This window comes from Lycium barbarum, chromosome 2 (assembly GCF_019175385.1).
Source record: "Lycium barbarum isolate Lr01 chromosome 2, ASM1917538v2, whole genome shotgun sequence".
Classification (NCBI taxonomy): Eukaryota; Viridiplantae; Streptophyta; class Magnoliopsida; order Solanales; family Solanaceae; genus Lycium; species Lycium barbarum.
Window position 1 is genome coordinate 115,789,915 of NC_083338.1, and position 16,395 is coordinate 115,806,309.

Sequence of the window (16,395 nt, forward strand, 5' to 3'; positions counted from 1 at the left end):
TGGATTTTTGAAATATTATTACACGGCTATTACAACGCCATTTTTTATCTGAGCACTAATAATTGCATATTTTATATTAAGTAATATTTTAACACAAGTTATTTTAATAGGTCTTTTATTTAAATGTAGTAGCCCAATCAACTCATATTATTTTCGGACCAATTCACAAAATCAGTCCACATTTTAATTTACCAGCCCATTTTAATTCAGCCCAACCCATTTTAATGCCCAATCCACATTCAAATACCAGCCCAATATTTCAAAACGGACCAGTCCAACCCAAATTATTACCCGACCCGGACGGCCCATTTCCCATTTAACAAGGGAAAGGGTTTCCCTCATTTTTTCCCATCCCTCTGCCGCTTCCCCTCCCCGCTTCCTTCTCTCTCTTCTCTCCCCTTTCCCTTTTTCTTTTTGCCCATCACTCACCACCGTGCCCTCTGACACCCCCACTCCCTCTGCCGCCTCCACTCCTCACGCCACTGCCACCCCACTCCGCCTTGTCCCCCACGCGTCTGTTCCCCCCACGTTTCCTCTGTCACCACCACTCCTCGTTGTCCCCGCTCCCTTTCCTCTTTCTTCAACACAAAAAAAAAAAAAAGCCTAAGAAAACCTATAAATATGTTGTGGAGTGGAATCGGTTAGGGGGGGATTTTTCTGGTTCAGGAAATTACCCTAAGAAATATAAGATGTTTGAAAGTAAAACCCCCTCAAGAAACGGAGGTTTTTGATTTAGAAAATTCCCCCAAGAACCGAGAGGTTTTCGATTAAAAAATTCCCCAAGGAAACTGAGGTTTTTTCGATTCAGAAACCCCTAAGAAATACCTTAATACTTCTTGATAGTCATTTCGAAACACAAGTCTTTAATTGTTCCAGTTCCCCTTCAAAATATCGACTTTTAATTTTTCGATATCGTCACACAATTAAATCTTTTTTTTTGCTGTGGATGTTCGTTTGAATCCGAGCATACGCAAGTTCGAATTTCTGTAGTGTTCGAGTGGATATCGAAGCCCGTACCCACTTCGCTGCACTCGGAGAAGGTATTTTCTTTCCTTTGAGTTGTTTTAGTATTTGATTGGATGTTTGAAACTGTTTGTGCGATTTGTTTGTTTAGTCATATTTCAGTTTCGTTTGCAGTTATTCTGGTCGTGTTATACAGGTTTAGTCCGGTTCAATTTAGTTTTGTGACTATTTTAGCTCTATATGCTGGTTTAAATTGACCCTTATGCTGCAAGTTTGCCTTTGTTTGTTGGTATGTTATTAGACTAATCACGTGTCGGTGTGGACTAGCTAGTCTGCCCATCCTGTTTGTATGCATTAGCCTTATGATCAGTTAGCTTAAACAAGTTTACTTTGGTTACGCTTTGATTTGGCCTGTTGTCAGTATAACCCATTGTTTCTTGTTTGATATTAGAGTAGTTTGAGAATGCCATGTTGGTTCGGGTGGCTCAGTTGTCAGTATGTTACTTAGTTTGATTTAGTTCAACTGCTATTGGATTAAGTATGGGTTATATTAGCCTAGTTGTTAACTTGCTGGTAGTTTTATTGTAGTCATTAGCGTGTCTATAGCATTTCATACTGCTCAAATTGTATAATTGGTCTAGTATCAACATGCTTTTGTGGCTTGAATAGATTATGCTAATAACTAATTATTGTGCCTATTAAGATTATTATAAGCATGTTCAAGTTATGTTCATGTCCTGTTCAAACATGTTTATCCAGATAGTTTTAGGTTATTAGTATTGTTCATATGTGTTTCTTCGCCTTATTGGGTTTGATTCCTGTTTGTTAGGGCATCAACATTTGTGTAGTTTGACTGCTGTTTAATGAAGCAACTTAACTTAATAATCATTTCTGGAACTTCTAACAGACTATAGAGTTTAGTTTGGCTATGGCCCATGTGTAAAAGGTGTTCTTTCCAGCTCAGTACTTAAGATGAGGCGAAATATGTTTTAAAACTAGTTCCTTCTTTTCCTTAAACTAGAACTCTCCTTTTCTCCCTCATGTCCTGGGTGATTTCTTTTCGAGACTTTACCCGAATGTTATAAACCTGCATAAATGCTTTGTGATAACATCATGTTAAAACAAATCATGGAAATAGATAAGCCCCGAGGACTGCTCTATTGATGTATGATATATTATGATGATTTTACTCTCTTTTAAGTCGATCTGTTATGCATATTTCAGTTTAATCGGTTAATCTTGTCGGAGTGCTTGAATAATGATTAAAGAATAATGTTGAACTTGGTATATATGTTGGTTTGATTTATGGTATATGGTAAGGTGTTTTGTTAAAATGACTCATGATTAGGAATTGTTTTGTCTGATGAAAGCGGCTATATCTTAATGAATTAGAAGTCTAGGAGTTTGTGTACAGGGAACTGCTTGTGTATGAATAAGTGTTTGAGTTAGAGTATCCCTGTCTCTAAAGACTCCTAATTTTCTTTAAGTGATCTGTTTGTCTAGTGTATATCGCTAGTTATGTGGGATCTGTGGTGGTTTTTGGTGAACAAATGATATGGCCAGTATACCTCTTTACATTTAATAGGCGTTTGTATATTGCAAGTATACTCCACTGATCCATTTTATTTACATTGTGTGTGTTTAGCCTTATTTGTCAATTGGGTACTAATCCTTTTCTTTTCATTTTATGCATGATCATCGCATACGAGTCCGAGAGACTCGGTCTTCTCCTGCATTCGTTGTTGGGCTAAAGCCCAACGAAATCTTCTCGAGTCATCTCCAAATCAGCCCCTGTCCGCAGTCAAAATAAGAAGCTAAAAAAATTCTGGGCTCAAGCCCAATAGCAGCTATGGATCGCAGCAATCCAAACTGGGCCTAAGCCCAATCATGTGCACAGTTCCAGCAGTTGGGCCTTAAAATGGGCCAGATCCATTCCATCTTTTTCCTTCTCTCTCTTCTTTATTTTATTGTTGTGTATTTTGTTATTTGCCTTGTACGACTAACCTTATCTTATTTTATTAACTTAGATGAATCCTAATGAATTAGTAGATTCAATTTTAGTAATGGGTAGTTAGTTTAAGAGAGACTAACAATCAATTCCATAAATTCCATTTTCTTCTTTTTACATTAAAGTCATTTATAGTATCCATAATATTTACTTCTAGAATAGTTGATAGTATAAAATTCATATTTTTTGAATTAAAGGAGTTATATTTTTATTATCTTAATTTCAAAACATCATTAATATGCAAACATAAATTCAAATATATTATAAATAACTCTTCAAGTTTGAATCAACCACGTCTATTTTTAGCCGAGTATAATTAAATAAATCAGTAAAAAAGGGAGAAATTCATCATCTCTTCATTCTATTTTTTTAAAACAAGTCTAGATTTCTTACGCTATTATACTGATATAATGTCATATTGGCTAGGTTTTCTCTTAAAAGCTTCTATTTATATACAAATCATTATATTTTGCCAGTCTCACTTTTATAATAAAAATTATTATTAACAACATTTATAAATTTTTATTTTTAAGTGGATTACTATGCATTTCTTCAAGTCAGTTTAAATAGCATAATTATGTTTTTCCTTTAAAACCTCAATAATATTTATAACCTATTTTTCTTAAGAGTTAAGCATTATATTTAATCCGAATTAATTAACCTAAGTTTGGCCGGATAACCGTAAGTTAACGGATTCTAAAGGATGCCTAACCCCTTCCCTTTAGGATAATATAGAGCCCTTACCTAGAATCACATTGGTTAAGCAGACTATTAACAGAGGTTTAGCTTTAACTTTACCTTAGTTAACATCTAGGTGTCCTAATTCACCATTAAATTAATTAGGTGGCGACTCCTTAAAATAAAACAAATAGGAATCACCAATATGTTGTACTCTAAATTTAACCCGGTTAAAATGGGGTATAACAAAGACGACCGGAGAAACCCGATACGACCAACCCGTTTTGTCCAGACCAACCCGTTTGATCAGAACCAGATCTGGTCAAAGTCCAATTGCCACATTATCCTTTTGTTGACTTTTTCAACCAGCCAGTGGTTAAACCGGCCCGGTTCGGTTTGAATTAGTGCAGCCCGGTTCACTATGTTTTTGTCCGGTTTTCAGATTGGTCAGACCGGTTCCCTAAGTTTTTCGACCATTCCGGATTCAACCGTGAGTCCCGTTTTTCCTGATTCTGCTTTCACAGTCCAGTACAAGCAGATTAGGTGCACTTTATCATGGACAAATCATCATCGGATACCATGATTCTGCTAACATCCTCAAGTTATAACATGTGGAAACCTCATATGGAGGACTTGTTAAATTTGAAGGATTTAGCCGAGCCACTCGAAAATAAAGGTGCCAAACCCGACAAGAAGACAGACGAAAAATGGGCAAGAATGAATAGGAAAACGGTCGCACAAATTCGACAGTGGATTGGCCATAGTGTATTCCATCATGTCGCGCAGAAAACGAGTGCTTACAAACTTTGGGAAAAGCTTGGGAGCATGTACCAAGCAAAAACGGCTCGAAATAAAACATTGTTGATGAGGCGATTGGTAAATCACAAGCTACGTAGCGGTACCTCTGTCACAGAACACACAAGTCAGTTCCAAGATCTCGTGAACCAGCTAAGTGCAGCCGAATGGGTTCTCAAAGATGAGGAGCAACCAATCTTGCTCCTAAGTTCTCTACCTGATAGCTAGGAGACTCTTGTCGTCACTCTCAGTAATTCCGCCCCCAATGGTAAGGTGACCATGCAGATGGTCACGGACGCCTTAATAAACGAGGAATCGCGAAGAAAAGAAGCCGGGGTAGATCAACCATATGCCCTTGTTTCTGAAAATAGTGGACGCAACAGGGGTAGAAGCGGAGGTAGAGGAAGAGGTCGAGGCAAAGGTAGAGGTCGAGGTCGAGGTCGAGGTCAAAGTAGAGGAAGATCTCAAGTTCGAGGGAGATCACGAGAGCGGGGAAAGTCCGTCGATACCAACACTTGGTTCGAGGGCTATTGTAACTATTGTGGCAACTATGGCCACAAGAAGGTGGAGTGTCGAAAGCTTAAACGGGAGCAGCCTCAAACTAACCAGAGTTCGAGCAAGGAAGATGGTGAGACCATGGTCACCGTGTCACCAGACATTGCACTTGTTACATGCGAAGAGGAAGCATGCCTACACGTGGGCACAAATGATATTGAGTGGGTGATTGATACTGTTGCATCATTCCATGCCACTCCACACCGGGATTTGTTCAGTACTTATAAATCTGGAGACCACGGCGTTGTGAAGATGGGAAACGCCAGTTTCTCGAGCATTGTTGGCATTGGTGATGTGCACATAAAAACCAGCAATGAAAGCTCACTTGTGTTGAAAGAGGTTCGTCATGTTCTGGATCTGAGATTGAATCTGATCTCAGGAGTAGCTCTGGATCGACAGGGGTATGGAAATCTGTTCAAGGATGGTACGTGGAAGCTGTCCAAAGGCTCTATGGTTATTGCTAGAGGACATATTTGTGGTACTCTTTACAAAACCAATGTAAAGTTGTATCGACTGAGTCTCAATGCAGTTGAAGAAGAGACATTGCCAAACTTGTGGCATAGACGATTGGGCCACATGAGTCTGAAGGTATTGACGACTCTTGCAAAGAAAGAAGCCATCCCAATAGATAAAGACGTAACTTTGGATCCCTGTGATCACTGTTTATTTGGGAAACAACATAGAGTTTCTTTCAGTTCCACCAGAAAGAATCGTTCCGAGTTGCTGAGCCTTGTCCACTCTGACGTGTGTGGACCCATTGAAGAAGAATCTCTTGGTGGTAGCAAATACTTCGTGACATTCATCGACGACGCATCACGGAAGGTTTGGGCTTATTGTCTCAAATCGAAGGATCAAGTATTTGATCGTTTCAAGACATTCCATGTTATGGTAGAAAGGGAGACTGGAAAGAAGTTGATATGCCTCCGATCCGACAATGGAGGCGAGTACACTTCCCGGGAGTTTTTGGCATATTGTGCTAAACATGGGATTAGACATGAGAAAACGGTGCCACGAACACCACAACATAACGGTGTAGCTGAAAGAATGAACCGCACTATTGTTGAGAAAGTCCGATGCATGCTCAGTATGGCTAAACTGCCAAAGCCATTCTGGGGCGAAGCTGTTCTGACAGCTTGTTATCTTATAAACAGGTCACCTTCAGTCCCATTGAACTTTGAAGTTCCAGAAAAGATATGGTCTAGGAAAGATATTTCATATTCTCACTTGAAAGTGTTCGGGTGCAAGGCATTTGTGCATGTATCCAAGGAGTTGAGGCAGAAGCTTGATCTCAGATCAACTCCGTGTATCTTTATCGGCTATGGAGATCAAGAGTTCGGATACAGGCTGTGGGATCCCGAAATGAAGAAAGTGATTCGAAGTAGAGATGTCGTGTTCCATGAAAACCAGTTTCATGAGTGTGCTTCAACAGTCAACAAGCATCGAAGTTATCATGCTCCAGATGATGTCCCTGAATCACCACACATTCCTCTCAACAACCAGGAACTTCATGATAATGTCTATGATGAACAAGAAAACATTGATCCGGCAGATGTTGATGATGATCAAAACGAAGAAATTCTTGAGCAGGGGGAGCCTTCACCCCAAGACGCAGCTGTAAATAATCAAGTTCGACGTTCTGCACGAGGGTTAATCCCTCAAAGGTCATACTCGCCAACAGAATGGATCCTTCTTACCAGCGAGGGGGAGCCAGAGAGCTTTCAAGAAGCTCAATCTCATCGTGAAAAATCCAATTGGCGATAGGCCATGGAGGAAGAAATGAATTCTTTACAAAAGAATCAAACATATGAGTTAGTGAAACTTCCTCCGGGAAATAAGGCCTTGAAGAACAAATGGATTTTCAAGCTCAAGAAAGATACTAGCGGAAATATCGTGAAGTACAAGGCAAGGCTCGTAGTCAAAGGTTTCCAACAGAAGGAAGGAATCGACTTTGATGAGATTTTTTCGCCGGTTGTGAAGATGATGTCTATCCGAGTGGTTCTCGGATTGGTGGCAAGTATGGATCTTGAACTTGAGCAGATGGATGTGAAAACAGCTTTTCTGCATGGTGATTTGGAGAAAGAAATATACATGGAGCAGCCCGATGATTTCTGAATCCCAAAGAAAGAGCATCTCTTTTGCAAGTTAAGGAAGAGTCTCTACGGTCTCAAACAAGCCCCAAGGAAATGGTACAAAAAGTTTGACTCATTCATGCTGAAACATCAATACAAAAGAACAACTGCAGATCATTGTGTGTCCTTGAAGAAGTTCCCCGATGGAAAATTTATCATCCTTCTGCTCTATGTGGATGATATGCTGATAGTAGGCCAGGATACAACTATGATCAACAACTTGAAGAAAGATTTGTCTAAGTTCTTTGATATGAAAGACTTAGGCCCTGCACAACATATCTTGGGCATGAAAATCATTCGTAATCGAAAGGCAAAGAAGTTGTTCTTGTCACAAGAGGAATACGTTGAACGCGTAATCAAAAGGTTCAACATGAAAAATACCAAGCCTGTTGGTACTCCACTAGCAAATCACTTCAAGTTGAGCAAGGAAAGTTGTCCTTCTTCCGAAGAAGAAAAGAAGAAGATGAAAGCAGTGCCCTACTCTTCAGCAGTTGGAAGTTTGATGTATGCAATGGTGTGCACAAGGCCAGACATTGCTCATGCTGTCGGTGTTGTGAGCAGATACTTATCAAATCCAGGAAGAATACATTGGGAAGCTGTCAAGTGGATACTACGGTACCTGAAGGGTACATCCAAACTATGTTTGTGCTATGGGGGAGCTAAGCCGATTTTGGAAGGTTACACTGATGCTGACATGGCAGGAGATTATGATAGCAGGAAATCAACTTTCGAGTTATACATTCACATTTGTAGGGGGAGCTGTGTCATGTCAATCTAAGTTACAAAAGTGTGTAGCACTATCAACCACAGAAGCCGAATACATTGCCGCAGTTGAAGCTGGGAAGGAGCTTATGTGGCTGAAACGTTTCCTTCAAGAACTGGGTTTCCGACAAGAAGAATACACAGTTCATTGTGATAGTCAAAGCGCTATGGATCTCAGCAAAAACTCGAGGTACCACTCACGCGCAAAACATATTGACGTTCGATATCACTGGCTCAGAGAATCAGTCGAGCAACATGAACTGAAGCTCTCCAAGATCAACACAAACGACAATCCTGCAGACATGCTGACCAAGGTGGTACCGAGAGACAAGTTCGAATTGTGCAAAGAACTTGTCGGCATACACTCAAACTAAAAGCCAGTGTACCCTCCTTCAGGTGTATGGGACTGGAGGGGGAGATTTGTTGGGTCCATCCCATAATTTGAGGAAGGAAACATTTCCCTCATTTTAAGGAAGAAAACAAGGAAGAAAACATTTCCCTTGTTTTGAGGAAGAAAACATATTCCTTGTTTTAAGGAAGAAAACATCTTCCTTGTATTTGGCAAATTGTCAAATGCTTGCTTGAGTCACAAATGACATCAATAGGTTCATTTCATCCCTATAAATAGGGAAGCCTTCTATCATTTGTAGCATCACTAAGAGCAAGAGAGAAAAACAGTAAGGAAAACACTTGAGTGAGATATAGGTATTAAGTTTAGGATTGATTTTTTGTAATAGTTGAGTGTGAGAGTTGCTCCTCTTATTGTAATTCTGTTCCGGTTATGAATAGAAGACTTTTCCAATCCTAACAACTTCACTTACTTAATCAACACGTAAAGGTGGTTGTGACGTTTATTACTCTATAACACCACCAAAATATTATGTGCATATCCTATTTTCAACGTCAGTACTAAAACATGCAATGTTCTTTTGTATTGAGCAAACGTAAGAAAATGAACAGTTCTTCAAGGTAAAATGTTTTTCACGTAGAACATTTTACATGGACAATCTTAATTGATAGCACTATACCAACTCACAATCATGGACGGAACTAAATATTATATTCAGGCACTATAAGTGGATTGCTTACTTTCGGTCATTCAGACGCAATTCACCAGTAGATTTTGGACACATTGTTGCAATCTAAAATTTAAAATACACTGGATGCTTGTGAATTATGTGAAACAACATGGAATTAAGGTCATAGTCTCATGTTGGCCAGGTCATAAATTCAAATTATTCTGCTCAATAATAATGTAGTTTTTGTTAATCATTTTGGAGAAGGGGGGTTGGGTGCTTAATTATTACTCCATCCGTTCACTTTTACTTGTCCATTTTTGACTTTGTACATCTCTTAAAAAATAAATGAATTGCATAATTTATTAATCTACCGTTATTAATTAGTGCATATTTTTATTGAATTTGAAAAATAATTTGAAGTGAACAATTAATACTGTGAATAAAATAAAAAAGAAAAGAAATTATCTTGTCCTTATATGTTAAAAGTAATAAATAAAAATAAAAATTTATTTTTAAAATATTAGATAAGTAAAAGTGAACGGAGGAATGATGTGCGATTAATCATGAAACATAGACGTCAATGACAAGCACGTAATTTAAGACGTGCCAACTTTAAATGCCAAGTTGTATTGGGCTGACTTGACTTCTACGTGGAACCTACTTCTTGATTCAATCCTCAAATCCGTGCCTTAATTATAGGGTTTACTATATAATACTCCATCCGTCCATTTTTTATTTGTCTTCTATTAATTTGACACACCCATTAACGAATCATAAAATAGAATGATAATTTTAATATATCATCCCTATTATTATTAAGCCGTTTAATAATTGAAATCAATCGAATATACTTTAAAAATCATGCAATCACTAACAATTTCTTAATGTTCCAAACTCAATAATTAGTTAATAATAAAGGTAAAACAATTATGAAATGGAAAATTATCTTTTGATTTTTCTAATCGGACAAATAAAAGTGATCGAACACCTATTTTTAATATAGAAGACATGTAAAAACGAACGGAGGGAGTAAGGGTTTATAGTAATTAAGCGTGTCTTTGCGGCTTATAAAAGATGGTAAATACTTAATACTCCCTCAGTTCACTTTTACTTGTCCATTATATTAAAAATAAATTTTTATTTTTAGTTGTCCACTTTAGCTTATCAAGATTTTTTTTCTTATTTTACCCTTAACATTCAGTACTCATTTCTCAAATCATTTTTCAACTCCATTGAAACTATATATTATTAATATGAGTATTATGGTAAAATATTCAATTCATTTATTATTTTTTAAATGGAGTGCAAAATCATTGTGGACAAGTAAAAGTGAACGGAGCTATGAATATGTTACAATTGCTCTATTTTATCAGAAAATAAAGCCTTTGATATTTGAAGTGTATATAATCTTACTCCAAGTCACTGAGGATATTCTAACTATTCCAAGCTAATAAGTGATTTAATTCTTTTTAACTACAAATTTTAGTTGGACTAGCTCTAATTTTCAGGAAAGAAAAAATAAGAAGCTAGTCTTAATTGGAAGACTTAGCACAAGAAAGCAAGATATAATTACTTGAAAGTTTATTTGACATCATTTAAATAGACATAAAATCTAAGACATTTATTTAATATCTGTAGTGAAATAGTATTACACTGGTGAACGTTAAAACGGTTTGAACTTCAACCCAAAAAAAAAAAAAAAAATTGGTTATATGAATTTGAATTATTTAAAAAAATTATATGTTATAAAAATTACAATATAAACGACAATAGTACAAGATAAATGAGTCACTATTAATTTCCTTGGTCACGAATTTATCAAAAATTTAGTGGACCATAGATCATCTTTAATTTTCTAACAAAATAGACACCGACCAGGGCTAACATTATAGCCTCTTGTACTATTTGAGCGGAGCAGAGCTAGCCCTTCGGGCGTGGGTTTGACCGAATCTAGTAGCTTTGGTTCGAATCATATGTTTACAACAACAACAACAACAACAACATCCCAGTGAAATCCCACATCGTAGGGTCTGGAGAGGGTAGAGTGTATAAATAATTAATTTAGAACTTTGTAACTTTAAAGAATTAAAACTCCGAATCCGCAAATTTCAAATCCCGATGATTCTGAGTGAGCCTATCAACCACCAAGACACATTCTTATGACTATAAGATGATTTTTTTTTCTGGGTTGAAGTAACACGAATTAGGAGCAAATCCAATGCACTTTTTCTTTTTTCCCTTTTCGAAAGTTATCTTAAGCTAGAAATGTACTCATAAATAGTTGGGTAGATAAGATAAAAAGTCCGAAGAATTCTTTTCATATGATTGAAGCCCTCCATCTTAAGACAAAGTTATATAGTCTGAGGGACGTTGTTCAACTGATCCCTTTTGCTCTAAAATATAAAAGATAAATAGTATGAGAATATTATTTATATATATATATATAAATTTTAAACAATTTAATTTTTGAATCTTTTTAACATAAAATAATACTTTTGGTAGTACAAGCAAGGGTCTTCATAAGTTATCTTATCGTGTTTGGTGTGACGTAAAACAAAATTCCCTTATTCGTATGCTGCATCTAATTAATAATAAAAGATGAATTTGCAACAGTTAATTTGAAATCCAATCATATTGTTCCAGTGTTCTAGTAAAACAGAAAATCTAGATGATGTTAAACCAGATAACACTAATCTATTTTTTTCCATATAAGCGTATACCTTATCCACATTTTCTTGAGGTTGTACTGTTTAATGGGCTTTTCATATGGTCCAATCAAAACTAAACAGTCAGCAAATCTACTCAATTCTTTGTTTGAATAATATAAGGAAGCTGGCATGGAAGTGAGTCAGCAAAGCCACAGGATCATGACACGTGTTCTGACATCTCGTATATGGTGTGAGATTTAAACATTAGTAAATGAAAGAAATGTAATAAAATAAAATAAATGGTCTAATTTTGTTGGCAATCCCTGGCCCTTTTGATGTGTCAGCATTGCACCTTTGATCTTTTCTTATCCACAGAAAAATATCCATCTTTCTCATGTTTCCAAGGTTTTCAGTACCACCCAATGTTTTATTTCTCATGTTTTCAAGGTTTTCAGTACCACCCAATGTTTTCATCTGTTTTTCTTTTTCATTTTTAGGTGGTTCTCACACGTTTTATTTTTCAATTTCATATAGCTAACAGTAATTATTATTCCAAAATTTAATATGTATTCCTTCTGCATGATGACTTTAGCTTGTTTTTTTCGTCGACAGTTTTACCTTGCTGAAAAAAAAAATTGTTTATAAAAATGGATAATTTTTTAAATAATTTTTGCAAGAAAACGAAGCTTAACCAGAAATTATTTTACATATCATCCAAACAAAAGGTAACAGAAAAAGAAGGAACTTATTGAAAATCCATTAGCTTCATCACTTCAGCAAATAACATATTGTCATTATTTCAGAAAGAAAAAAGTAGCCTCACCTTCTGAACATGGGGATGAATTTGTGTATATTGTTGCGTGATTTCAGTTAGTTCTTTGTTTTATATTGTTATTTAATATTTATGTCCATATATGGTGTCAAATAAAAAAAAAACACATCAATTGAATAAAATCATCACTAATGTAACCTAAAATACAAATTAAGTTCATCAAGCAATGCACTAGAATGACCGAGATTCTTTTTTAAAAAAATAAAAATAAAAAATATTTCCTAAACAGTCTGTATAAAAGGAAAAAGAACAAAAACGAGCCGCCTAAAATACTTAAGAGAAAATAAAGAAAACTTAAAATATGCGGCTGAATTTTCTTGAACTGTAGAGGCGACACGTGGCTAATTCATCTTGCACTATTTCTATTCCTTTCCTCTTTCTTTATAAAACTGGTCCCAACTACAATTCAATCTGCATTCCTCTTCTACAATTCTCTTCAAAATTCTTCAATTTTAACCTCTAAATCCTTCATTTTACAAAATTCCTTGAAACCCCTTTGGCCTCTTATCAAAAGATCTATTTTTCTAGTCCGATCATACGGTTTTTTGTCGTAAAGATTCAATTTTTTCTTGAAAATTATGGAGGTTTCAGTGATGGGAAGTTCTCAGGTAAATTTGGGTAGGAATGATTTGGGATGTAAAGAAGTTGGGTATTGTAGTTTTACCAAGAATTTGAAATCAAAGTCAAAATTATGTGTTGGCCAAAGTATAAAATGGCCTGTAAAATCTTTGAATGGGTTAAGTTTGAAAGCATCTGGTTGTTCACAAGTTGAACCAGTGATATTAGAGAATGCTTCTGCTAACAGAAAATCTAAGCTGGTAAGCTAGCTAGCTCTTCTTGTTTTTGTCACTTGGTTATAATTTATTTATTTCATTTTGTATGGCGAATAAATTTGATCAGAATATCAGAGAATATGTTAATTTTCATGTTGTTTTTTGCTTCATAATTTAGGCTATGTAGCCATAGGCAGCCTTCCCCTTGCATATTGTTCCACTTTGAACAAATTACAACAAAACTTAAGTTGGAAGTAAATGATGTTTTTGATTGAAATCCTTAACAATATAATTTTTTGGGATAATATTAATATGTTGTTGTATCAGTGTGGTATTTTTATCATTCTAATCAAGCAACTGGATTTTACATTGTTTCCTTAGTCAATAAATATGGGTTTTCTGGTTAGAAATTCTCTTTGACTTTGGATTATGAATTTGTGAGTATTGAGTTGATTTCTCATATACATCATACTTGCTGATGATTTTGTATGCCAATCCTTAGTCTTCTTGCCATGTCGTATTTCTTTTTGATAGTGAACTAGGCATGATTCTATAGCAATGTTTTTAAAAGCCATCTCGTCGTCGCTTAAAAGGATAAAGTAATGTGAAGCGAAGAGTTATCTCTTTATGCACCTCAGAGAAGCGTGCGCTTCAAACAATGACAGGTGATCCCAACGACAAGTGGTCGGTTTTTTAATTATCAACTTTGAGAAGTTGGATTAATGAGCCCGTTTGGATTGGCTTATAAGTTGGCTTATAAGTTGTTTTCAGCTTTTTTGAGTGTTTGGCTGGCCAGCTTAAAGTCATTTTATGCTTAAAATAAGCTCAAAAAAATAATTGGACCCATTTAACTTAGTTTATCTAAAGCAGCTTATAAGCTGAAAACAGCTTATAAGCCAAAAAAAATAAGTTGGATTACCCCAACTTATTTTTTTCAGCTTATAAGCTGCAAACAGCTTTAAGCTATAAGCCAATCCAAACGGGCTAAATATCAACATTAGTTTATTGGATGCTAAAATTGGTTATGTTAATTGTGATTTGATTATCATAGTACTAAATTCATATATGTTTGATATTTTTTATTTTCGAAAATATCACAACGCACTTTTAGTGTGCCACTTTTCGCTTCAAGCCCCATGGAACTTATCACTTTTTTGCTTATAAAAGCGTTGTTCTATTGCTATATTCACATGTCTTGCTCTATTGGAAATGGTCTTTGCAGACTGATGGCGTGAAACTATTTGTTGGGTTGCCACTTGATGCTGTTTCAAGTACTAATACGGTAAACCATCCTAGAGCAATTGCAGCTGGATTAAAAGCGTTGAAGTTACTCGGTGTAGATGGCATAGAACTCCCAATCTGGTGGGGAGTAGTTGAGAAGGAAGCCATGGGGGAATATAACTGGACAGGCTACCTTGCACTTGCTGAAGTGATCCAGAATTTGGGTCTTAAGCTTCATGTGTCACTTTGCTTTCATGCATCAGGGGAACCGAAAATCCCACTCCCTGAATGGGTTTCTCGGATTGGTGAATCTGACCCTAGTATATTCTTTAAAGACCGATCAGGACAACACTACAAAGATTGTCTTTCATTCGCTGTTACTGATGTTCCTGTCCTTGACGGAAAGACTCCAGTTCAAGTTTACAAAGAGTTTTGTGAGAGCTTCAAGGCTGCATTTTCCCCGTTCATGGGCTCCACAATCACGGTATGAATTGTGCAGTTTAACTTTTAAGGTTTCGGGCATTACGGTTGCATTGGATTTAACTTGTATACGCTGACTGGCCAGAACTTTTACACTATTAGTATATTTTAACATGTAGTAGTAAGTTACATGTTATATTTTCTGCATAAACTAGTCTAATGGTAGTTATCTTTCAATGTATAGAAGTTAAACTCATTAGTACATTATGTCATCTTTCAGGGCATTTCCTTTGGTCTAGGACCAGAAGGCGAGCTTCGCTATCCTTCTCATCACGATCCGTCCAAAATGAACAATCATCAGGGAGCTGGTGAATTCCAGTGTTATGATAAATACATGTTGAATTCTCTCAAACAGTATGCTGAAAGCAATGGGAATCCTCTGTGGGGATTGGGTGGTCCGCACAATGCCCCTGGTTATGATCAACCACCCATGACAAGCAACTTCTTCAAGGAGAACGGAGGATCTTGGGAGACAACTTATGGTGACTTTTTCCTTTCTTGGTACTCGGAGCAACTTATTTCACATGGAAGCCGGCTTCTTTCTCTAGCCTCTGAAATTTTCCATGATGTTCCAATCTCCGTTTGTGGCAAAGTTCCCCTTGTGTACTCTTGGTATAGAACCCGATCCCACCCTGGCGAGCTGACAACCGGTTTCTATAACACAGTCAACAGAGATGGTTATGCAGAAATGGTTGAGAGGTTCGCAAAGCATTCATGCCAAATTATCTTGCCTGGGATGGATCTCTCAGACAATCACCAGCCAAACGAATCTCTCTCGAGCCCAGAGTTGTTGCTTGCTCAAATTACATCATCTTGCAGAAAGCATGGAGTAGAAATCTTGGGCCAAAACTCAATGGTTGCAAATGCATCAAATTGTTTCGAACAAATAAAGAAGAATTTGTCAGGTGACAAAGGAATGAGCTTGTTTACATATCAAAGAATGGGTGCTGATTTCTTTTCTCCTGAACATTTCCCTTCATTCACTCAATTCGTTCGGAACCTTAATCAACCAGAACTGGATTCAGACGATCAACCGATGAAACAAGAAGAATGTGCTGAATCTCTTACGAGTAATCAACTCCAGACGCAAGCAGCTTAGATTCAGATTCTATGTACATATTAGACATCATCTTAGAAACTGTAACGCTAGTAAGTAGTAGTACGCATTACATAGTGAAGATTTGATTGTAGCTGAAAGTTGCAATCATTCGGTTTGTCTGTTATATATTTATATTGGTATATTATGAGAAAGTTCTTTGGTTTGAATTTTGAAGAAAGCTTTCAAATCTTCTGGTATTTGGTTGTCTTGAAGAGCTAAGTGTACTGCAGGAAACAATTTGTCTCTTGCCACAGCCACTTACAGACTATCCTACACTATGCCACGAAACATACGTACTCTCTCTTGCCGTTGCCAATATTGTCTTCTCTCTTATGATGCTATTATAAAAGTTCATGAACTATAATATATTGTCTTCTCTCTTATGATGCTATTATAAAAGTTCATGAACTATAATGGTTTTCGTCGTTATTTT

The 16,395-nt window shown here is 36.5% G+C and overlaps 1 protein-coding gene across 1 annotated transcript; it reads left to right on the top strand.

The window, feature by feature from the left end:
* Positions 1-12,787: 12,787 nt before the first annotated feature.
* Positions 12,788-16,129, top strand: LOC132626854 (inactive beta-amylase 9). Its single transcript, XM_060341867.1, has 3 exons — positions 12,788-13,207; positions 14,385-14,867; positions 15,084-16,129. Exons 1-3 carry the CDS (start codon positions 12,968-12,970, stop codon positions 15,960-15,962), a joined length of 1,602 nt encoding a protein of 533 aa, XP_060197850.1. The 5' UTR covers positions 12,788-12,967; the 3' UTR covers positions 15,963-16,129.
* Positions 16,130-16,395: the final 266 nt, after the last annotated feature.

Coding starts and splice junctions, on each gene's coding strand:
- LOC132626854 (XM_060341867.1), top strand. CDS start 12,968: ATGGAGGTTTCAGTGATGGGAAGTTCTCAGGTAAATTTGGGTAGGAAT. Junction 13,208..14,384: donor CTAACAGAAAATCTAAGCTG/GTAAGCTAGCTA, acceptor TGGTCTTTGCAG/ACTGATGGCGTGAAACTATT. Junction 14,868..15,083: donor TCATGGGCTCCACAATCACG/GTATGAATTGTG, acceptor GTCATCTTTCAG/GGCATTTCCTTTGGTCTAGG.